The sequence below is a fragment of the Heptranchias perlo genome, chromosome 5 (assembly GCF_035084215.1).
Source record: "Heptranchias perlo isolate sHepPer1 chromosome 5, sHepPer1.hap1, whole genome shotgun sequence".
NCBI classification, from domain to species: Eukaryota; Metazoa; Chordata; class Chondrichthyes; order Hexanchiformes; family Hexanchidae; genus Heptranchias; species Heptranchias perlo.
Window position 1 is genome coordinate 98,455,190 of NC_090329.1, and position 24,266 is coordinate 98,479,455.

Consider the following 24,266-nt stretch of genomic DNA (forward strand, 5'->3'; position numbering starts at 1 on the left):
CTGCGCTGTACATTCTATGTAATTCTATGCGGCTTGGTTGAATTCAGCAGTATTGTTCTTCCCCACAGCTGTTGTGCGAGTACACTCTTTTGCCCACCATTGTATTTTCATGCTTTTTCCTACAAAATAACTCATAACTAGGGGCACTTTATCCACGTGGTCACTAAAAGCTAAACATAGATTTTTATTTATTCCTTCTTTTTGAAAAGCTGTTAGGGGACGTTCTTGATGCAATGACTCATGCTGAAGGATAGTTCCACTGATGGCAGCTCCCTGTGGCACTTTGCTCAAGTGGCATACTTTTTGCTTCTTTCTTCTGTGCTAAATATTATTCCTAAACAAAACAGTATGAAAAAGACTTGTGTTTAAATCTGAAACTAGTGCTACTTAAATGTGGGAGAATGGTGCACGTTTGTGCTGAATTAGCTGATCTCAGCCATTGCTGGAGTAGAGCAGCAATTATTGGCCTCAAAACCTTTGGCTAGGGAGGAGGGTTAAAAAAAAAAGCACCTCTGTTCAGCTGAGTCACCTGTTGACACCAAAGAATGGCCACTTGGGCAAGGTACCAAACGGTAACCGGCACCAGTGGCAATGTGCTCTCGCACGAGTCGGTAAGTTAAAGACAAGGGCTGCTACACACCAACAGCTTTAAAAGGGAACGGTTGGTAAGCGTTGTTGAGATAAGGTATTCTGAGCCCGAGATGATTTATGCGGTACCTTTATTCAGTGGGCTACAATGTACCATAAACTATCATGCATATATTTTTCTGTCCTGTAAGATAACCACCTACATATTGGTAATCTGACTTGCGGTGGACGGAAATGGAAACCATAAGAGAGTGCTTTATAAAATCAGCAAGAATTATAAACCAAATCTAACTGTCGTTTGCTCCCTTGTCCCTATCTTAAAATGAAACAAACAAATAAGAGACAAATAATCAGACTTGACTTCATACTTATTAGGATCAATGGAAATGATCAAATACTGAAAGAATGAACTGGCTGGTTGCAGTGCATTACCTGTAGATAGTAGTACGGGTTACTTAAAGCAGTCTGCAAGGCGGTGCGAGGTGCTGCGTTTAAGTGTCTACGAAGAGTACTAGCAGCACTGAAATATACAACCTCATGGAATGTCTGAGTCTCTGGCGGCAAAAGGTATTGCCTGCGAAAAGCACAAAAAAGTTACTTAATTATCTTACACAAATAAAAGAGCAAACTATCAGTAGCTGCTTCACAGCTTGGGGGGGCGGGGTTGCTGGGGCAGTGGGAAGAAATCCATTAAAAATGGAACATATTTTGACTTTGTACACCCAGTGTCCATATCAAGCACTCCCAGGTTAGATTCTATTTTGCTCCAACAATGTGCCTTATGTTGTTATTCCTATGAGCACAGCAAAAGGTGAGAACTCTCACACTGTTCGTCCTTTGTACTTCTGTACTTTGTGTAGCGCAAGTGTAAAATATAATGCACAAGTCACAGCTTTACCAAGGTTTTTATGATCTGCAATCTTGGGGGTGCAAGCAACGGTTTGCTGACTCATTAGTAAGCCTTTTGCACTAGTGCAATCCATACATACCATCTCTTCTGTACACATTTGATAGTGAGTGGGACAGAACACTGATATCCCCTGGATTCAAAATTTGAATCCACTGCAGAGTAATGGGACAAAAGATTCCTTTCTCTGTTCACTACAAGTGCTCTAACAGTTTCAATCCAGTTCTTACCAGGCACAGGCTAACAGTATAGAGTTAACTGGCTACAATTCAACACCAACTGGTAGTCTCACTCAGTAAGTGCACAGAGGGTGCTTCCAGACAACAATATTAGGGCAAAGCAGAGAGAGCTTTATCTTGAAAATAATCTGAAAGGACTGGGCAGCGATTGGTTTGACAGATGCCTCTGCCACTGACTCAATGTCACCCCTCCGCCACTGATGCATTATGTAATATCTACACGATGCATTGCAGCAACTCAGGGTGTCCCAAAGCCCTTCACAGCCAATAAATTACTTTTGAAATGCAGTCACTGTGTTATGTAGGAAAACGGGGCAGCCAATTTGCACACAGCGAGTTCCCACAAACAGCAATGGGATAAAAAAATCAGTTCATTTATTTTTGGGTGGTATTGGTTGAGGGATAAATCTTAAGACAGGACATTGGGAGAACTCCCCTGCTCTTATTCAAACAGTGCAATGGGACTTTTTACATCCACCTGAACAGACAGACGGAGCCTCGGTTTAACGCCTCATCCGAAAGAGGCGCTCTTCCGACAATGCAGCACTCCCCTAGTACCGCACTGAAGTGTCAGCTTAGATCACGTGTGCGAGTCCTGGAGTGGGGTTTGTGTCAATGACCTTCTGATCAGAGGTAGCACAGTCCTACCACTGACCAAGCTGACACTTAAATACAATGTCAATGGCCCAGAAATTGCTCGGAGTGGCGAACCAACAGTGCTCGCCGCTCCAATACACTTATACTAACCTACCGCAGTCTTTACTGGGGACACTTCCTCTAATAGAAAGCAGAAAAAAGCCCAGCGTCAGCTGCAGCCATGGGAGAACCAAGAGGATCACTCTCTCCCCTAGATAGTTTTTCTATCCTTCTTCCGCCTAAATAAATACAAACAGTTTGAGGATTCTCTTCACAGCATTTTTGACCTGCTGTGAAGAGATTCTGCCAGCTTGGAAGGTAAAATTCAGGAAGTGAAAGGTACAACATTTAAAAAAAAATCATTGTAAAAACAGTTATAGGCAGCGAAAAAAGAAAGGGCAATATTACTTACTTTCCAGATGAGCAAGTTTGCACTGGTCCAGTGTTTCCACTGATTCCAGCCGGCGATATCCCTTTAATTTGATGCTGTCATTTTGCCGGCAAACCAGGAGGAACAAGTTCTGGATTTCTGCATTTCACTGTGCATGTGCAGACGCTGGAACTTGCTCCTTGATTTCGCCACTAACAACGGTGAGCGCTGTAGAGCTCACCGCTCTTTTTAAGCGATTTCTGGGCCATAATTAAAATCAAGCTCTTGCTCAGAATGTGCACTTCAGGCTAACCTAAAAGCCGGCCAGAGATTAAGCATTGTGTGCTTTGGGTCGGGATCTGGCAGTATGGATCTCTGCCTCATTTCTTGGTCCTCACCTCCCTGTTTCGTGCAGGGCCAAGCAATCCCAATGACTATAAAAATACCCCCTTGTACTAGAGTAGAGCAAAGACTGCTAAAGCTCGGGTCTGGGCTGGCAATACAGCTTTACTGTCTCCTAACATTACAGCAGTGCCAGCTGATTAAAGTTTGCAAGTTATACGTTTATATCGTTAAGGCTTCTTCAAACATCACAGAGAGTTTCCAAGTCACTGCCTGGCAACAGAGAAAAGAACTAACAAAACATTCTTAAAAGCAAACACAGATTAAGTCAGGTTTAGTGAAGCAATGAACATTCAGCTGTGGGTGACAAGATGAGGGCGAAAGGGCCAACTGAATCAACAGGGTACAGGCAAGCAGAAACAAGAACTGCTTCTCGGCAGATGATGAGTACAATGTTGGAAACATTTTATGCTAGGTTGAATTTCTCTTCTTTCTTAGGTATAGTTAAGTCACTACTTTTCATTTAAGTCACTACTTTTCATTTTGTTTGTTCCAAATTATTTTTCAGTTTTGTTTGCAAATTGATTGATTCAATGTGTTTTTCAGTTCAGATAGTTTTAACCCCTAGTTAAGAAATTTTAAATGAATTTATTTTAAAATTGGAGGTAACTGCTTACTAATGAAGAGAAAAAACAGGTTATAAGTTGTATATTTTTATTTTTTTGTCAGTACTCTATATTTATTCAACGTAATCAAAGTGTAAAACAGAAAAAGCAAGGTCAAATTGGATGTGCCGAATGAGCAATTGATGCTTTTCAAAGACACATATTCATTCTTCAGGTTTCATTCTTTAAGAAAAAATCCACCTATTGTATATATTCAATGAAAAATAATTGAACCATGCCACAAGGTTTTCTTTTTCAAATTATTTGTGCGGTGCTCATATATATTTCCTACCAAAACATAAGCTACTGGCATTTGTTCACAGGCCATGAACAATGTCAAAATACTGGCATTGAAAGAGGTCTTTTGCCTTGTTTTACCATGTGTCAATCAGGGTTATACGAAAGGGATACTCCCATAGCCTTGTGTAATTGTGTTTAATTTAAACAGATGGCAACTAGCACATCTTACATGGGTGACAAATGGTGGTGATGGATCTATACGTGAAAAAATAAAATTAAAATTTCTGTTGGGAACTTCAAAAGAAAATTTGTTGCAAACTTTGCAACTGTTCACTTACAGAAGTATCATCAGTGATGCAGCTGCAGGAACACAATGAAGGAGTCATTCTGACATCACCATTTTATCAAGTGGCATTGCCCACCGTTCTGCTTACTAACAATCCTAACATCAGTTTGGCAGTAGGCAAAGTTGGATTTGATCATTTCATGTTTGCCATACATGTTGAAACAGAATGATTTTTGAACAGGTTTCTTGGAAATATGTAATATGTCTAACAGAATTCTGTCCAGACCAGTCATTACTCAAGTAAGCATGAAGCTTACTTTAACTATTAATCAGACATATTACTGTAGTTGGAGCAATGGAAGACTGCAGGCTTAATTCCCCAAATCTGCTGAATTTCAGTTTCAACGACACTGTGCAGAGAAGCAGATGTCTCCTTGCAGAAGTTGCACAGACCTGAGCCTGAAGACAGACCATCTAACTCATTCTCTTAACCACAAGAGGAAAAAAACAGGGAGAAAGGGGAAGAGAGAAGAAACTGTAGAAGAAGAATTGGCTCTGAAAAAATTAGCAGAACTCAACGTAGATACGTCACCAGGCCCTGATGACATGCACTCTAGGTTGTTGAAAGAGAGAGGGGAGATAGCGGAGGCCACAATTTTTCAATCATCCTTAAATGTGCAAATTGGTTTGTGGGACTAGAGTAGCCAATGTAACACTTTTGTTCAAGAAGGGAATGAAGGATAAATTGGATGACTAGGCCAGTTAGTCTATTGTCAGTTATGGGCAAAGTCTTAGAATCCATAATTCAAGATAAGATTAGTGAGTATTTAGAAATACTCTGGTTAATCAAGGACAGGCAGGCATGTATTTGTTAAAAGCAAGGGTGTTTGATAAATATAAAAAGGAGTTTTTTTGAAGAACTGACCAATTATATAGATAAAGGAAATGCAGTAGGTGTATTTTAAGAAGTAGTTGGATTTTAAGAAAGTGTTCGATAAGGTGTTAGAAAAATTCAGGCGTATAGTATAAGAGGTAATATAGCAGGATCAATAGAAAATTTGTTGGCAGACAGGAAACAAAGAGTTTGGGTAAATAGGTGTTGCTCATATTGGAGACGGGTTGAAAGTGGTGTTTGATGAGAGTAAACTGGCAAGAAATATAAAGACAGATTGTAAGAGCTTCTACAATGATATAAAAAGGAAGAGATTAGCGAAAGTAAACATGGGTCTCTTAGTGGCTGGGACAGGAGAAATTATAATGGGGAATAAGGAAATGGCACAGACATTGAACAGATATTTTGTGTCTGTCTTCACAGTAGAAGAAACAAAAAACACACCAGAAATAGTGGGGAACCAAGGGGCAAATGAGAGTGAGGAACTTAAAGTAATTAATATCAGTAAAAAAAAAGTACTGGAGAAATTAAAGGGACTAAAATCAACAAATCCCCTGGACCCGATGGCCTATATCCAATGGTTCTAAAAGAGGTGGCTGCAGAGATAGTGGATGCATTAGTTGTGATCTTCCAAAATTCCATAGATTCTAGAATGGTCCCTGTGGATTGGAAGGTAGCAAATGTAATTCCGCTATTCAAGAAAGGAAGGAGGGAGAGAGAAGACAGGGAATTAATTTGAGGCCAGTTAGCCTGACATCAGACGTAGGGAAAATGCTGGAATCCATTATTAAGGAAGTGGTAACAGGACACTTAGAAAATCAGGCAGAGTCAACACGGTTTAATGAAAGGGAAATAGTGTTAGATAAATTTATTCGAGTTTTTTGAGGATATAACTAGCTGGGTAGATAAAGGGGAACCAGCGGAAGTCGCATATCTGGATTTTAAAAAAGGATTCGATAAGGTGCCACACAAAAGGTTATTAAACAAGATAAGGGCTCATGGGGTTGGGGTAATATATTAGCATGGAATGAGGATTGGTTAAAGGACAGAAAACAGAGAGTAGGAATAAACAGGTCATCCTCAGGTTGGCAGGCTGTAACTAGTGGGGTGCCACAAGGATCGGTGCTGGGGCCTCAGCTATTTACAATCTATATTAATGACTTAGATGAAGGGACCGAGTGTAATGTATCCAAGTTGCTGACGATACAAAGCTCGGTGGGAAAGTAAGCTGTGAGGAGGACATAAAGGGCTCAATTTTGAAATGGTGGCGGGATGGCAGCGGGGGAGAAAAAAGGTGCCAGTGGCAATCCCGCATAAAAAAAAAACTTACCTTTTCCAACGCAATCGTGATATAACTGATGGTGATTAAAGTTGTTTCTGGGTTTCGCGCCCAGCAGCCCCTGATTTGGGGGGGGGGGGGGGGGGGCGGGAGGAGGAAGAGAGGGTATGATCAGAGAGGAACACAGCGGGGGCTGAGAGGGACATCGGACATCGGAGCAGGGTGGAAAGGTAGGTTTATTTTGTTTTTTTGAACTTTGTGCAATGGTTTTTTATTTCATTTATTTTGTTTATTTTTGCCTGATCCGCTGATCCGGCCCTTCCACCAGGCGTGAATCGGAAGCCAAGGGAAAGGCGTCCAGGTAAGTTTAAAATCATTTCAACTATCTACTATGTCAGAAATAAAGTACCTTAAGTACCTCAGGTACAGGCGCGATTTCACACAGGCGCATCTGTGGGAAACCCAGAATTCAGCGGGTTGGGGCCAGCTTTCTCACCCGCTCGAGATTTCCCCTGATTTTCGCAGCCTCCCCGCCCCCGCAATTTGATTTGAAAATCAGGGCCGAAGTGTCTGCAAAGGGATATAGACATGTTAAGTAAATGGGCAAGAAGTTGGCAGATGGAGTATAATGTGGGGAAATGTGAAGTTATTCACTTTGGTAGGTAGAATAGAAAAACAGAATATTTTTTAAATGGTGAGAAACTATTAAATGTTGGTGTTCAGAGGGATTTGGGTGTCCTTATACATGAAACACAGAAAGTTAACACAGGTAACATTGCAAGGAGGTTGGAGTACAAGAGTAAGGAAGTCTTGCTGCAGTTGTACTGGGCCTTGGTGAGACCACACCTGGAGTATTGTGTACAGTTTTGGTCCCATTACCTAAGGAAGGATATACTTGCCTTAGAGGCGGTGCAACGAAGATTCACTAGATTAATTCCTGCGATGAGAGGATTGTCCTGTGAAGTGAGGTTGAGAAGAATGGGCCTACACTCTGGAGTTTAGAAGAATGAGAGGTGATCTCATTGAAACATGAGATTCTGAGAGGGCTTGACAGGGTAGATGCTGAGAGGCTGTTTCTCCTGGCTGGAGAGTCTAGAACTAGGGGGTATAGTCTCAGGATAAGGGGTCGGCCATTTAAGACTGAGATGAGGAGAAATTTCTTCACTCAGAGGGTTGTGAATCTTTGAAATTCTGTACCCCAGGGGGCTGTGGATGCTCAGTATATTCAAGACTGAGATTGATAGATTTTTGAACTCTAAGGGGATGAAGGAATATGGGGATCGGGTGGGAAAGTGGAGTCGAGGTCAAAAATCAGCCACAATCTTATTGAATGGCACAGCAGGCTCGAGGGGCCATATGGCTTACTCCTGCTCCTATTTCTCATGTTCTTAGTACCGGGCCCACTTTTGTTCTCTGCTTATAGACGATTTGGACTTGGGCATTGGGAGCACAATCTCAAAATCTGATGACTACACAAAAAGTAGGGGGTTATACATGACTTCAGGAAGACAAAGACATGTTAAAAGAATGGGCCGACAGGTGACCGAATCAATTTAATGTGGATAAGTGTGAGGTAATAAATTTTGGGAGGAAAAACAGAATGGCAGCATAGATTCAACAAAAAGTGACGGTGTGCGGATATTACACAGTGTGCTGAGAGTTCGGTACGTGTGGGAGTTAGGTGAAGTGGGGGAAGGAGGTGCTGCTTTGCCTTGCTTTTCCTGCAGAGCGGTAGTGGACCTGAGAGCGGTGAGCGGCGGGAGAGAGCGAGACCAGAGCGGAGATATAAACAGCGCGGAGAGAGCGAGACCAGAGCTTACTCTGAGAGCGAGACTCTGAGACCAGCGGCAGTTCGGGGTAACGTCACCAGTCAGAAAGTGACGCGGCACAGGGGAGGCAGCTGATTGGTGAGTAGGTTCAGGTGAGTATTTCTACCATTTTACTGTAAGTAAAGTAATAAGAAAGGGAAGATCTGCAGGTTTTATAGCAGATAGTGTTTTTTTTTAGTGAACCTAGGTCCCTAGTATAGTTAACATTTTCTAATTTCAACGTAATTTAAAAGGGGTAACTCAGCTAAGGCAAGTCATGGCAGCAGACCTCGCACCCGTGATATGCTCCTCCTGCAAGATGTGGGAAGTCATGGACACTACCGGTGTCCCTGCCGACCATGTGTGCGGGAAGTGTGTCCACCTGCAGCTACTGACCGATCGTATCTCGGAGCTGGAGCTGCGGGTGGACTCACTGTGGAGCATCCGCGATGCAGAGAAACTCGTGGATAGCACGTTTAGCGAGTTGGTCACACCGCAGGTAAAGGGTATACAGGCAGGAAGTGAATGGGTGACCACCAGGAAGAGTAAGAGATGCAGGCAGGTAGTGCAGGGGTCCCCTGTGTCCATCCCCCTCTCAAACAGATATGCCACTTTGGATGCTGTTGGGGGGGATGACTTATCAGGGGAAGGCAGCAGCAGCCAACTTCCTGGCACCACGGGTAGCTCTGCTGCACAGGCTGGGAGGAAAAAGAGTGGCAGAGCTATAGTGATAGGGGACTCAATTGTAAGGGGAATAGACAGGCGTTTCTGCGGCCACAACCGAGACTCCAGGATGGTGTGTTGCCTCCCTGGTGCAAGGATCAAGGATGTCTCGGAGCGGCTACAGAACATTTTGGAGGGGGAGGGCGAACAGCCAGCTGTCGTGGTGCACATAGGCACCAACGATATAGGTAAAAAAGGGGATGAGGTCCTAAAAGCAGAATATAGGGAGTTAGGAGGTAAATTAAAAAATAGGACCTCAAAGGTAGTAATCTCAGGATTGCTGCCAGTGCCACGTGCTAGTCAGAGTAGAAATAGGAGGATATTTCAAATGAATACGTGGCTAGAGGAATGGTGCAAGGGGGAGGGATTCAAATTCCTGGGACACTGGAAACGGTTCTGGGGGAGGTGGGACCAGTACAAACCGGACGGTCTGCACCTGGGCAGGGCCGGGACCGCTGTCCTAGGAGGAGTGTTTGCTAGTGCTGTTGGGGAGGGTTTAAACTAAAGTGGCAGGGGGTTGGGAACCTGAGCAGGGAGAGAGAGGAAAGCGTAACAGGAAGGGACAGAAGGTATGGAGTAATAGGTAAAGTGTTAAAAAAGGAAAAAGCAGGAACTAAGCGTCACAAAACAGATTTGAAAGTTCTTTATCTGAATGCACGTAGCATTCGTAACAAAATGGACGAGTTAACGGCACAAATAACTACGTATGGGTATGATCTTGTGGCCATTACAGAAACATGGCTGCAGGGTGACAACGACTGGGAATTAAATATGCCAGGGTATTTAACAATCAGGAAGGACAGGCAGGAAGGAAGGGGAGGTGGGGTGGCTATGTTAATAAAGGAAGGAATCACTGTAATACAGAGAAATGATATTGGGACAAAGCATCAAGATAATGAAACAGTTTGGGTGGAGATAAGGAATAATAAGGGAAAAAAAACATTAGTGGGCGTAGTATATAGGCCTCCTAATAGTTGCAACTCTGCTGGAAGAAGTATTAATCAGGAGATAGTCGGGGCATGTAATAAGGGAACAGCCATAATTATGGGGGATTTTAATTATCATATTAACTGGACAAATCAAATTGGGCAGAGCAGCCTTGAGGACGAGTTCATTGAGTGCATCAGGGATGGATTTCTTGAGCAGTATGTAACTGATCCTACAAGGGGGCAGGCAACCTTGGACCTGGTCCTGTGTAATGAGTCAGGATTAATTAATAATGTCCTAGTTAAGGATCCCCTTGGAACGAGCGACCACAACATGGTTGAATTCCATATCCAATTAGAGGGTGAGAAGGTTGATTCTCAAACAAGCGTACTGAGCTTGAATAAAGGAGACTATGATGGTATGAGAGCGGAATTGATTAAAGTGGACTGGGAAAATAGATTAAAGGGTAAGACGGTACATGAGCAGTGGTGTTCATTTAGGGAGTTATTTTACAACTTTCAAAATAAATATATTCCACTGAGGAAAAAAGGGTGTAAAAGAAATGACAGCCACCCGTGGCTAAGTAAAGAAATCAAGGATAGTATCCGACTAAAAACAAGGACATATAAGGTAGCCAAACTTAGTGGGAGGATAGAAGATTGGGAATTCTTCAAAAGACAGCAAAAAGTAACTAAAGGATTGATTAAGAAAGGGAAGTTAGATTATGAAAAGAAATTAGCAAAAAATATAAAAACAGATAGCAAGAGTTTCTATAGTTATATAAAAAGAAAAAGGGTGGCTAAGGCAAACATAGGTCCCTTAGAGGATGAGACCGGGAAATTAATGGTGGGAAACATGGAGATGGCAAAAATGCTGAACAAATATTTTGTTTCAGTCTTTACAGTAGAGGACACTAAGAATATCCCAACACTGGACAAACAGGGGACTCTCGGGGGGGAGGAGCTAAATACGATTAAAATCACTCAAGAGATGGTACTCAGTAAAATAATGGGACTCAAGGCGGATAAATCCCCTGGACCTGATGGCTTCCATCCTAGGGTCTTGAGGGAAGTGGCAGTAGGGATTGTGGATGCTTTGGTGATAGTTTTCCAAAATTCCCTGGACTCAGGAGAGGTCCCGGCAGATTGGAAAACTGCTAATGTAACACCGTTATTTAAAAAGGGTAGTAGGCAGAAGGCTGGAAATTATAGGCCAGTTAGCTTAACATCTGTGGTGGGTAAAATTTTGGAGTCTATTATTAAGGAGACAGTAACGGAACATTTAGATAAGCATAATTTAATAGGACAAAGTCAGCATGGCTTTATGAAGGGGAAGTCATGTCTGACAAATTTGCTTGAGTTCTTCGAGGATATAACGTATAGGGTGGATAAAGGGGAACCAGTGAACGTAGTGTATTTAGACTTCCAGAAGGCATTCGACAAGGTGCCACATAAAAGATTATTACTTAAGATAAAAAATCACGGGATTGGGGGTAATATTCTGGCATGGGTGGAGGATTGGTTATCAAACAGGAAGCAGAGAGTTGGGATAAATGGTTCATTTTCGGACTGGCAACCAGTAACCAGTGGTGTTCCACAGGGGTCGGTGCTGGGTCCCCAACTCTTTACAATCTATATTAACGATTTGGAGGAGGGGACCGAGTGCAACATATCAAAATTTGCAGATGATACAAAGATGGGAGGGAAAGTAGAGAGTGAGGAGGACATAAAAAACCTGCAAGGGGATATAGACAGGCTGGGTGAGTGGGCGGAGATTTGGCAGATGCAATATAATATTGGAAAATGTGAGGTTATGCACTTTGGCAGGAAAAATCAGAGAGCAAGTTATTTTCTTAATGGCGAGAGACTGGAAAGTACTGCAGTACAAAGGGATCTGGGGGTCCTTGTGCAAGAAAATCAAAAAGTTGGTATGCAGGTGCAGCAGGTGATCAAGAAAGCCAACGGAATGTTGGCTTTTATTGCTAGGGGGATAGAATATAAAAACAAGGAGGTATTGCTGCAGTTATATAAGGTATTGGTGAGACCGCACCTGGAATACTGCATACAGTTTTGGTCTCCATACTTAAGAAAAGACATACTTGCTCTCGAGGCAGTACAAAGAAGGTTCACTCGGTTAATCCCGGGGATGAGGGGGCGGACATATGAGGAGAGGTTGAGTAGATTGGGACTCTACTCATTGGAGTTCAGAAGAATGAGAGGCGATCTTATTGAAACATATAAGATTGTGAAGGGTCTTGATCGGGTGGATGCAGTAAGGATGTTCCCAAAGATGGGTGAAACTAGAACTAGGGGGCATAATCTTAGAATAAGGGGCTGCTCTTTCAAAACTGAGATGAGGAGAAACTTCTTCACTCAGAGGGTGGTAGGTCTGTGGAATTTGCTGCCCCAGGAAGCTGTGGAAGCTACATCATTAGATAAATTTAAAACAGAAATAGACAGTTTCCTAGAAGTAAAGGGAATTAGGGGTTATGGGGAGCGGGCAGGAAATTGGACATGAAGCTGAGTTCGGATCGGTCAATGCCCTGTGGGTGGCGGAGAGGGCCCAGGGGCTATGTGGCCGGGTCCTGCTCCGACTTCTTGTGTTCTTTAGATTTGTGGTTGGGATCAGATCAGCCATGATCTTATTGAATGGCGGAGCAGGCTCGAGGGGCCGATTGGCCTACTCCTGCTCCAATTTCTTATGTTCTTATGTTCTTATGTTGTGGATGAACAGAGACACCTCAGGGCTCAAATACACAATTCTCTGAAAGTGAAAGTTCGTGTAGATAACGCCGTTAAAAAAGGCCAACATTTTGGGTTTTATAAATAGGGACAAGACAAAATTCGAGAGTTAAAAAGTAATGACAAGTTTGTACAAAACATTAGTTGGGCCAGTTAGAGCACTGTGTGCAGTTTTGGGCACGCTTTCATAGAAACTACATTAAAGGAGGAAACTGGGGGGTGGGGAGGGAGGGAGGGAAGGAAGCAAACAAACAAGCAGGGAACAGAGAGAGAAAAAAAAAAGAGATAAGGAGAAAGTGCGAGAGAAAAAGAGAAAAAGAAAAAATGCAGGCAGGAAACTGGTGCAGAGGCCTGCCTCAGGACCCCTGCAGACTGGAGGCGAGTGTTCAAATTTTTGAAAACCCTCTTCCCCAGAAGATTTAAAGGCCGTAGCGTGTTCAAGCCTGCAACTGTACTCAGGTTCCCTCCATGATTTTTTAGGGACACAGCCAAGCCGGGGTGGGGGGAGGTGAGCCTGTGCCTGGCAGGAAAATCACAGGCAGCTCCTTCCTCACACTTCAGATGTTCTATCTCAGATGGGTGCTCAGAGGCGAAAACCTAGTCCCTATATCATTCATGCCATTGCAATTGTTCTCACCAACTCCCTTTTTGGCTCACCTTATAAGTTGGTCCACAAATTCAAGAACTTCCATCCGCAGTACCTCAAACCTGCTTAGTTTCTTGGATCTTTTTGATTTCTTCATTTCCATCAAGGTCTATGAAATTCAGAATAATACAGAAACTTTCAGCGACTACTCATTGGTATCACTGTTGTATACCCCCTAGGGTTTTGATACGGCAGGCTGCCGTTTATTGCCGGGAACTGTGTTACAAACATAAACATGCCCTCTTGCTACGATTGGCTTGTAAACCTTGTACTGCATCTTTCTTTTCCTCAGACAGAGAAACCATTTCAACATGTACAATAACACAATTTCATTGAATGCATGATGGAATAACAGATGAATAGAAATGAACTACAATAAATAACTCAAAGTGGTTCAGATAATACTGCAAAAAGAAAACGTTACGCATGTTATCAGAACTGCTCAACTTTACTGCTGCCTTGGAACTCCCTGACAGACATAGAAACATAGAAAATAGGAGCAGGAGTAGGCCATTTGGCCCTTCGAGCCTGCTCCGCCATTCAATATCATGTCTGATCCTCTATCTCAATACCATATTCCCGCTCTCTCCCCATACCCCTTGATGCCTTTTGTGCCTAGAAATCTATCTAGCTCCTTCTTAATATATTCAGTGACTTGGCCTCTCAGCCTTCTGTGGTAGAGAATTCCACAAGTTCACCACCCTCTGTGTGAAGAAATTTCTCCTCATCTCAGTCCTAAATGTCCTACCCCGTATCTTGAGACCGTGACCCCTGGTCCCTGTATCCAGTCTGTCTAGCCCTGTCAGAATTTTATATGTTTCAATGAGATCCCCTCGCATTCTTCTAAACTCGAGTACAGGCCGAGTCGACCCAATCTCTCCTCATACGACAGTCCTGCCATCCCAGGAATCAGTCTGGTGAACCTTCGCTGCACTCCCTCTATGGCAAGTATATCCTTTCTTAGGTAAGGAGACCAAAACTGCACACAATACTCCAGGTGTGGTCTCACCAAGGCCCTGTACAACTGCAGTAAGACATCCTTGCTTCAGTATTCAAATCCTCTTGCAATGAAGGCCAACATACTATTTGCCTTCCTTAACTGCTTGCTACACCGGTGTGTTTGCTTTCAGTGACTTGTGTACAAGGACACCCAGGTCCCTTTGTGCATCAACATTTCCCAATCTATCGCCATTTAAATAATACTCTGCCTTTCTGTTCTTTCGTCTGAAGTGGATATCTTCAAATTTATCCACATTATACTGCATCTGCCATGTATTTGCCCACTCACTCAACTTGTCTAAATCGCCTTGAAGCCTCTTTGCATCCTCCTCACAACTCACGATCCCATCTAGTTTTGTGTTAAACATTAAATAATATTATAGTACCATAGTAGGTCCAGCACAGGAGGCAGCCATTCGACCCATCGTGTCTGTGCTGGGCTCTTTGAAAGAGCTATCCAATTAGTACCATTCCCCATAGCCCTGTAATTTTTTTCTCCCCTTCAAGTATTTACCTATTTCAGGCAGTGCATTCCAGATCATTACAACTCGCTGCGTAAAAAGATGTTTCCTCAGGTCACCTCTGACTCTCTTGTCGATCACATTAAATCCGTGCCCTCTGGTTACCGACCCTTCTGCCACTGGAAACAGTTTCTCCTTATTTACTCTATCTAAACCGTCCATGATTTTGGACAACTCTATCAAATCTCCCTTTAACCCTCTCTGCTCTAAGGAGAACAATCCCAGCTTCTCCTGTCTCTCCACAAAACTAAAGTCCCTCATCCCTGGCACCATTCTAGTAAGTCTCCTCTGCACCCTCTCTAAGGCCTTGACATCCTTCCTAAAGTGTGGTGCCCAGAATGGAACACAATACTCCAGCTGAGGCGGAACCAGTGTTTTATAAAGGTTTAGCATAACTTCCTTGCTTTTGTACTCTATGCCTCTATTAATAAAGCCCAGGATCCCATCTGCTTTTTTAACAACCTTCTCAACTTGTCCTGCCATCTTCAAAGATTTGTGTATGTGCACCCTCAGGTCTCTCTGTTCCTGCACTCCCTTTAAAATTGAACTATTTAGTTTATATTGTCTCTCCTCATTCTTCCTACCAAAATGCATCACCTCACACTTCTCTGTTAAATTTCGTCTGCCCATTTCACCACTCTGTCTATGTCCTCCTGAAGTCTGTCACTATCCTCCACATTGTTTGCTACATTTCCCAGTTTCATGTCATCTGCAAACTTTGAAATTATACCCTCTATACCCAAGTCCAGGTCATTAATATATACATTAAAAAAAATCAAAAATACAGTTGAATGTTCTTTAAACAAGGCATTCACTTTTAGTACATTTTTTGCACAGTTGCACATACCAAACACACAATACTACGACTCAGCTGAAATGATTAAAGCAATAGTGTTTTGGAAACCTGAAAGTATATGGCATTACTTGGCTGGCATTATAGTAGTATCAGTTCTCTTCTCCCATCTGCTGTTCACTGGTAATAGATTATCAGGATATATACCTTAAGTTACAGATTTTAAAAATGACTTAGGATTCTTTAATTTTGCCAAATTCAGGATTACATTATTACACATCCACGTGATGGTTCAAATGCCACTGAAATGTCTGCAATTTGCGTTGGAGAAGATTGACTATTGTTTTCAATTACTAGGTGCAGATCAAATACAGAGTTGCATAATTGCCTGATTTCTGCAAATTGAAAAAAAGATGTGGTGGTGTATGATTTTTCCCTGTATTCAGCACATGCAAATCTTACCGATAGAATTAAAAGGATCAGGAAAGAATGCAAAACATTAGCAGAAGTATTTATAGTCTTGACTTAATAGAGGAATTTATGGATGTGCAGATCAGAGGTCTGCAAGAAGAAAAGTGTGGTAATAATCATAGATTGTAACTTTTGGAGATTGGGAGACAGAGCAGCACAAGTAGAAAACAATTGATTTATTGAATGCATTCGAGAGTGTTTACTAAATTGGTCCTCATTGTGCCTGTTTTCCAGGGTGGCAGCCTAAAACAGACGTTGGGTCCCTTCCTTATGCTAATGAGAAGCTCAACACCTGTTGTAACAACCCTCTGAGAAACTGAGCGGCCCCGAGTGAAGCAAGCACTCGGGATTTTCCTGGCGTGGATGCATCCTAGCAAGCAGCCCCCACCAAAAAGGTGAGTTAATACTTTTAAAAATTTGACGTTGATCCAGGAGAAGCCGGATTGCTCCTAAATTCATAGCTGTGCAAAAAAAAAATCATTATAACTTAGTTGCAGAAATTGTTTAAGTGAGCATTTCAGCTAAATAGGTGGTGCCAGTTTGTGGTTCCTTTTCAGAAACAGAACAGCAGCATCCTGGAAATTGAAGATGGTGGCAGAACAGTAAAATGCTAATTGAAAATAGAAGAACCTTTTGGAGTTGATAAAGGTCAGTTTTTTTCCGTAGTGATTTCCGTGGTGACGTTTTGTGTTCTTCATCTTCTTCAACCTCTTCCACAGAAGCAATGTCTAGACACAAATAAAAAAAAAGCGCTATTGGAAGATACAGCGAGCCAATTTCCTCCAAAGAACACTCGTTGAGACAGCACCCCCGAGACATAATGAAAACAAAACTTAAATGAGAAAGAAAACGTCCTCTAGTGATGGTGTTAATTAAATGTCATCCACTGAATGTCAATTCTTTGTTTACCGAGCGTTCAACTCCCTCATTAGAAGCAGTGCTGGAAGACGATGTCGATGCAACTACAAGAAGAAAGGTAACCATCCACCGATTGTAATAGGAAGGGGCGTGCAAATAGGGTTGCAAACCCTCCAGGATTGTCCTGGAGTCTCCAGGAATTAAAGCTTAATCTCCTGGACACTGCTGTGAGCAACCCGGGAGAAAAATCATGAGGGAATTAGAAAAATCATGTGTTTTTTTCATTTTCTTTGAATGCTTTTGTTTATTAGTTATAAAAATATTAAAGATGGGGGAACAAAAGGCTTTTTGACTGGGTGAGGCGGTTGGAGGTCATTTTTTTTTTTATTCGTTCACGGGATGTGGGCGTCGCTGGCGAGGCCAGCATTTATTGCCCATCCCTAATTGCCCTCGAGAAGGTGGTGGTGAGCCGCCTTCTTGAACCGCTGCAGTCCGTGTGGTGACGGTTCTCCCACAGTGCTGTTAGGAAGGGAGTTCCAGGATTTTGACCCAGCGACAATGAAGGAACGGCGATATATTTCCAAGTTGGGATGGTGTGTGACTTGGAGGGGAACGTGCAGGTGGTGTTGTTCCCATGTGCCTGCTGCTGCTCTTGTCCCTCTAGGTGGTAGAGGTCGCGGGTTTGGGAGGTGCTGTCGAAGAAGCCTTGGCGAGTTGCTGCAGTGCATCCTGTGGATAGTGCACACTGCAGCCACAGTGCGCCGGTGAAGGGAGTGAATGTTTAGGGTGGTGGATGGGGTACCAATCAAGCGGGCTGCTTTATCTTGGATGGTGTCGAGCTTCTTGAGTGTTGTTGGAGCTGCACTCATCCAGGCAAGTGGAGAGTATTCCATCATACTCCTGACTTGTGCCTTGTAGATGGTGGAAAGGCTTTGGGGAGTCAGGAGGTGAGTCACTCGCCGCAGAATACCCAGCCTCTGACCTGCTCTCGTAGCCACAGTATTTATATGGCTGGTCCAGTTAAGTTTCTGGTCAATGGTGACCCCCAGGATGTTGATGGTGGGGGATTTGGCGATGGTAATGCCGTTGAATGTCAAGGGGAGGTGGTTAGACTCTCGCTCGTTGGAGATGGTCATTGCCTGGCACTTATCTGGCGCGAATGTTACTTGCCACTTATGAGCCCAAGCCTGGATGTTGTCCAGGTCTTGCTGCATGCGGGCTCGGACTGCTTCATTATTTGAGGGGTTGCGAACGGAACTGAACACTGTGCAGTCATCAGCGAACATCCCCATTTCTGACCTTATGATGGAAGGAAGGTCATTGATGAAGCAGCTGAAGATGGTTGGGCCTAGGACACTGCCCTGAGGAACTCCTGCAGCAATGTCCTGGGGCTGAGATGATTGGCCTCCAACAACCACTACCATCTTCCTTTGTGCTAGGTATGACTCCAGCCACTGGAGAGTTTTCCCCCTGATTCCCATTGACTTCAATTTTACTAGGGCTCCTTGGTGCCACACTCGGTCAAATGCTGCCTTGATGTCAAGGGCAGTCACTCTCACCTCACCTCTGGAATTCAGCTCTTTTGTCCATGTTTGGACCAAGGCTGTAATGAGGTCTGGAGCCGAGTGGTCCTGGCGGAACCCAAACTGAGCATCGGTGAGCAGGTTATTGGTGAGTAAGTGCCGCTTGATAGCACTGTCGACGACACCTTCCATCACTTTGCTGATGATTGAGAGTAGACTGATGGGGCGGTAACTGGCCGGATTGGATTTGTCCTGCTTTTTGTGGACAGGACATACCTGGGCAATTTTCCACATTGTCGGGTAGATGCCAGTGTTGTAGCTGTACTGGAACAGTTTGGCTAGAGGCGCAGCTAGTTCTGGAGCACAAGTCTTCAGCACTACAGCTGGGATGTTGTCGGGGCCCATAGCCTTTGCTGTATCCAGTGCACTCAGCCGTTTCTTGATATCACGTGGAGTGAATTGAATTGGCCGAAGACTGGCTTCCGTGATGTTGGGGATATCGGGAGGAGGCTGAGATGGATCATCCACTCGGCACTTCTGGCTGAAGATGGTTGCAAACGCTTCAGCCTTGTCTTTTGCACTCACGTGCTGGACTCCGCCATCATTGAGGATGGGGATGTTTGCAGAGCCTCCTCCTCCCGTTAGTTGTTTAATTGTCCACCACCATTCATGATTGGATGTGGCAGGACTGCAGAGCTTTGATCTGATGCGTTGGTTGTGGAATCGCTTAGCTCTGTCTATAGCATGTTGCTTCCACTGTTTAGCATGCATGTAGTCCTGAGTTGTAGCTTCACCAGGTTGGCACCTCATTTTTAGGTACGCCTGGTGCTGCTCCTGGCATGCTCTTCTACACTCCTCATTGAACCAGGGTTGATCCCCTGGCTTGTTGGTAATGGTAGAGTGAGGAATATGCCGGGCCATGAGGTTACAGATTGTGCTGGAATACAATTCTGCTGCTGCTGATGGCCCACAGCGCCTCATGGATGCCCAGTTTTGAGCTGCTAGATCCATTCTGAATCTATCCCATTTAGCACGGTGGTAGTGCCACACAACACGTTGGATGGTGTCCTCAGTGCGAAGACGGGACTTCCTCTCCACGAGGACTGTGCGGTGGTCACTCCTACCAATACTGTCATGGACAATGCATTTGCGACAGGTAGATTGGCGAGGACGTGGTCAAGTAGGTTTTTCCCTCGTGTTGGTTCGCTCACCACCTGCCGCAGGCCCAGTCTAGCAGCTATGTCCTTCAGGACTCGGCCAGCTCGGTCAGTAGTGGTGCTACCGAGCCACTCTTGGTGATGGACATTGAAGTCCCCCACCCAGGGTACATTTTGTGCCCTTGCTACCCTCAGTGCTTCCTCCAAGTGGTGCTCAACATGGAGGAGGACTGAAACCTCCAGGAATACGTCCAGAGTTGGCAACCCTACTGGTACATCTGAGTGACTTAAAATATTCCCATTGTAAATTCTCACATGACTCTGGAGAAAAGCCTCCTGAGTTGTAATCATGACCAATGCCAGGTTAGTTTCTTAGCAGTGAGATTTCACTACTTAGTGGAAAACTCTCATCACTAGCGGAACAGATGTATTTAACAGATGAGAAATAAGTGAGCCTAGCTGGCACAGATGTTTGAAAATGCCCTTTCACCTCTGAAATTGTGGTTCAAATCGAGCCCAGGCTATCAGTCGGAAGCCAACTTTCTCACACACTCTCTGTACCAACTATATGGTTTGTACGTAAAATGAGCTTTGGTTGTCAGTGGGTACAGGATCACAAAAATCTCCATAATTCAGAAAAAACTGGCAACCTCACTCAAAGGCCACAGAGATGAATAGTGTGAGAAGTGGAAAAAATTTGCATTAGTTTTACTCTGTATGTGGCCTGCGTTTTATCTGATCTGGGATTACTCAACACTGGGTGCCAAATGTGGAAACCAGTTCCATTCCTCAGCATGATAAGGTATAAACAAAACAAAATGTAACTCATGATGAATAGGTTGTGACCTTAACAATTAACTGGGACTAAAGGTCTTGTATCCATTTTCATATTCGTTTAAGTAAACAATGAAAACAGTAACAATCGTCCACAGATTTTAAGCAGTGATTTAAAAAAAAATTTGGCAAAAGAATTTCCAGACACATGGCAGATGAAATTTAATGCAGAGAAGTGTGAAGTGATGCATTTTGTAAGCAAAAATGAGTGGCAATATAAATTAAATGGTACAATTTTAAAGGGGGTGCAGGAACAGAGAAACCTGGGGGTTCACATACACAAATCTTTAAAGGTGGCAGGACAAGTGGATAAGGCTGTTAAAAAAGCATACGGAAATCTTGGCTTTATAAATAGAGGCATAGAAGCAAGGAAGTTATGCTAAATCTTTATAAAACACTGGTTAGTCCTCAGTTGGAATATTTTGTCCAATTCTAGGCACCACACTTTAGGAAGGATGTCAAGGCCCTGGAGAGGGTGCAGAGGAGACTTACCAGAATAGCACCAGAGATGAGGGTCTTCAGTTATGTGGAGAGACTAGAGAAGCTGGGATTATTCTCCTTGGAGCAGAGACGGTTAAGGGGAGATTTAATAGAGGTGATCAAAATTATCAGGGGTTTTGATAGAGTACACCGGAAGAAACGGTTTCCACTGGCAGGAGGATCGGTAACCAGAGGACACTGATTTAAGATAACTGGCAAAGAATCCAGGAAGGAAATGAGGAGACATTTTTTTAAGCAACAAGTTGTTATGAATGCACAGTCTGAAAGAGTGGCGGAAGCTGATTCAATAGCGCCTTCAAAAGGGAATTGGATATATAACTGAATAGGAAAAATTTGCAGGGCTATGGGGAAAGAGAGGGGAGTGAGACTAATTGAACGGTCCATTCAAAGAGCGGACACGGACACTGTGGGCTGAATGTCCTCCTTCTCTGCTGCATAATTCTATGAATTGGAATTAAATAAAGTAGTGGGGAATAAAGTGTTAAATATGTAAGACTGTGTCAGCTGGCACATTAATTTTTCTCCACACCTCCATTCCAAAATGCTGCTGGAAAGCTCAATTCTGCATGACATACCACACATTGATCTATCGCACCATCACTTTGTATCGATTTAATACATTGCGCAGCACTTACTGTCTGGTTGCTGAAACTTTGTGAGGAATTCTTCCAGCTTTTGCATTGTGTCAGTGAGAGCTCTCTGCTGCTTGGAAGACTTCAACACTTCTATGCATTTCTGAAGTAGACACATTAGCTCATCTTTTGCCATCATTCTGGGCCAGATAAAAAAAAAGAAACTGTTTTTAAAAATCACACCACGAATTCAACAAATGTACTGAAATGAGCACCCTCTCCCACCGAACATAGGAACAGGAATAGGCCATTCAGCTCCTCGAGCCTGTTCTGCATTCAATTAAATATGACACTATGCCACCATGGTTTTTCCCATTTGCAGAATATAGGGGAAGCTCAGTGCCCCAGATCTTAGAATGCCTTCATTGTATAACTATTACAATGGTGGAAACTTCTGCATACAACAACTGATTAAAAAAGTTAGAAGTGAAAAGTTCGTGCCACAGTGGTGTTGAACACCAGGAGAGAAAATCATCCCAAGCATGTTGTCGCATGCCTGTTAGTGGCCTACCTCAGGGCTGAACCGGCTGGCGAGGCCTGGGACTGGATCACTCACCCTTCATCCAACTAGAAAATTACCTCTCAAAACAGAAAAATGAAAACCAATGGCACTGCAGGATGCAGCTCCTACTTGGTGTTCCCGTTTCAAGTAATTTAACTGAAGACTTTTTAAAAATTAAAATGACTAATCTTACAGTCTAGGATATTGTTTATCAGATTTGGCACATAGGCTGTCCTCTTGAGGCAGTGAAACTATTTGAAATTAGAGTCTCGTCAATTGTATTCCTGTTAAAAATCATGTAACTTTTTTGTGAATACTTTAAAATTGTTGAAACAATGAGTTCTACAGTGAGACATAAATCAAAGAGTTGATGTGGCGTTACCTGCATGAAGGAACTGAATTAACTTTGCATAGATGCATTTAAGGGGAAGCTAGATAAACACATGAGGGAGAAAGGAGTGGAGGGTTATGCTGATCGGGTTAGAGGAGGGGTGGGAGGAGGCTCGTGTGGAGCATAAACATCGGCATGAACCAGTTGGGCCGAATGGCCTGTTTTGGTGCTGTACATTCTATGTAATTCAGAGTAACAGGAACAGCTGATCAGACATGATTACTGAGTACCACACTCAACCAAAAAGATGAGGAGGTAACTTTGACAGTGTGGCTCCAGAAATGTGTGGCAAGAGGCATATGAAAGTCGCAAGTGCAGTGTGCTGCAGCTGTAAAATTCTGCATCACCGTGGGGCTCTTAAATGAGCTGGTGAAGCTAAAGCATACAATCACTACCGATCATAATTACCCGAGCAGTTGGAAGGCAGAACTGTATTCCTCAGTTTCCCATACATTCTTCTCCAAACATGTGATGTAAAGTTCCCTGATCTATGGGGAATCACAGGTCATCTATAAATTGTATAGAAACATTCACTGGGCAACTGAGTAAAGAGAAAAATCAATGTATTGTGAAAAACCACCACCGTCACTGGTAAATAATAAAGGTTTATGCAACATTTGCAGCTCTGAACAGCTAGTTGTTGCTTTCTCATGAATGTGAACCAAGCAATTCCCTGCTATAACTTCACTGAGCATTCTGCAGTGCCCATAACTACAAATTACACACTATACTTTGAGGAAGAAATCAGATAGCCTGTTTCAGGCTCAGGCCCTGGACGCCTATACTATAGCCTTTACCAATATGGCAGGCGGTACTCTTCTGGCACGAAACGTGCGCGCATACGCTGCCATTGGGTGCATAAGTACCCACTTTACGCCTGTAAAACAGGCGTGGCATCAACAAATTTCTAGGCCTATGTTTCACAATGATCAATCTCTCCCTCCCCCAAAATGAAGGAAGTACCCGTGTAATTGTTCTCCTCGGCATATTTTTCTTTGTGTGTAAAATTGAAAAAAAATTTACAGTTTAGTAAAATAATTTTGTCCCCTCCATGTCCACAAACCTGTCACCAGCTCGCTAATTGCACAAAGCTAGTGAACCACACAAACCTCCCAACCAAGACCACATCTTAGAAACCTGCACACACGCAGGCTGACGGTGCACCCTTGACTGTAAGGATGGTCTCCCCTGATAATGGCGGAGTTCTCCTACGTACCATTTCACAATTCACAACAAGACGACTATGATCTCGACCACAATTCTGTTCATAATGCAAAGTTTCTTTACTTTTTGTTTTTAAATAACATACACAGAAAAAACACATGCATCCATAAGATAGAATAATGTACACGAGATTGTTGCATTCGATGTTTATTCCACTCGTAAAGGAGACCCGTATAAAACTTATGCATGACTGTCAGAAGTTACATGTTTTCCTTTACTCATGGAATAAATGTCACATTCAACAACACGTTATGCCAAATCCTCCATTTACTCGTTCATTTATTAACTGCTTTATAACATTTAACATGATCAATAAATAATTACTGACCCTCTGAGCATTGAATAAACAATGCACACTGAAGTAGTGCTGTACAGGGAAGTTTTACAATGTTAAATATCCAACACCTATGCGGCTCAGTGATTCGCCTGATGAGCGCAATGTATCCCTTGAAACTAAATACAGATGACAGTTCTGATTGCATTTTTTACCCCCTCTAGCAGGTGGGAATGTTCACAACATTTGCCTGACTGAAAAGGTAATTATATAAATCAGCAGTTGATTTTAGACACT

General features: G+C 43.2%; 1 protein-coding gene across 3 annotated transcripts in view; it reads right to left on the minus strand.

The window, feature by feature from the left end:
* Positions 1-24,266, minus strand: part of orc3 (origin recognition complex, subunit 3) — a 75,931-nt gene that overhangs the window by 13,527 nt on the left and 38,138 nt on the right. The window contains exons 13-18 of one of the 3 annotated variants that reach the window (XM_067984903.1): positions 22,880-22,959; positions 21,582-21,718; positions 16,704-16,801; positions 13,301-13,398; positions 6,854-7,014; positions 1,085-1,162 (exon numbers count right to left, since the gene is read on the minus strand). In XM_067984903.1, coding sequence (XP_067841004.1) covers positions 6,882-7,014; positions 13,301-13,398; positions 16,704-16,801; positions 21,582-21,718; positions 22,880-22,959 — 546 coding nt within the window. In that variant the 3' untranslated portion in view covers positions 1,085-1,162; positions 6,854-6,881. Of the gene's footprint in view, positions 1-1,020; positions 1,163-6,853; positions 7,015-13,300; positions 13,399-16,703; positions 16,802-21,581; positions 21,719-22,879; positions 22,960-24,266 lie in introns of those variants that run through there. The other 2 variants (XM_067984902.1, XM_067984900.1) reach the window with 2 other exon arrangements.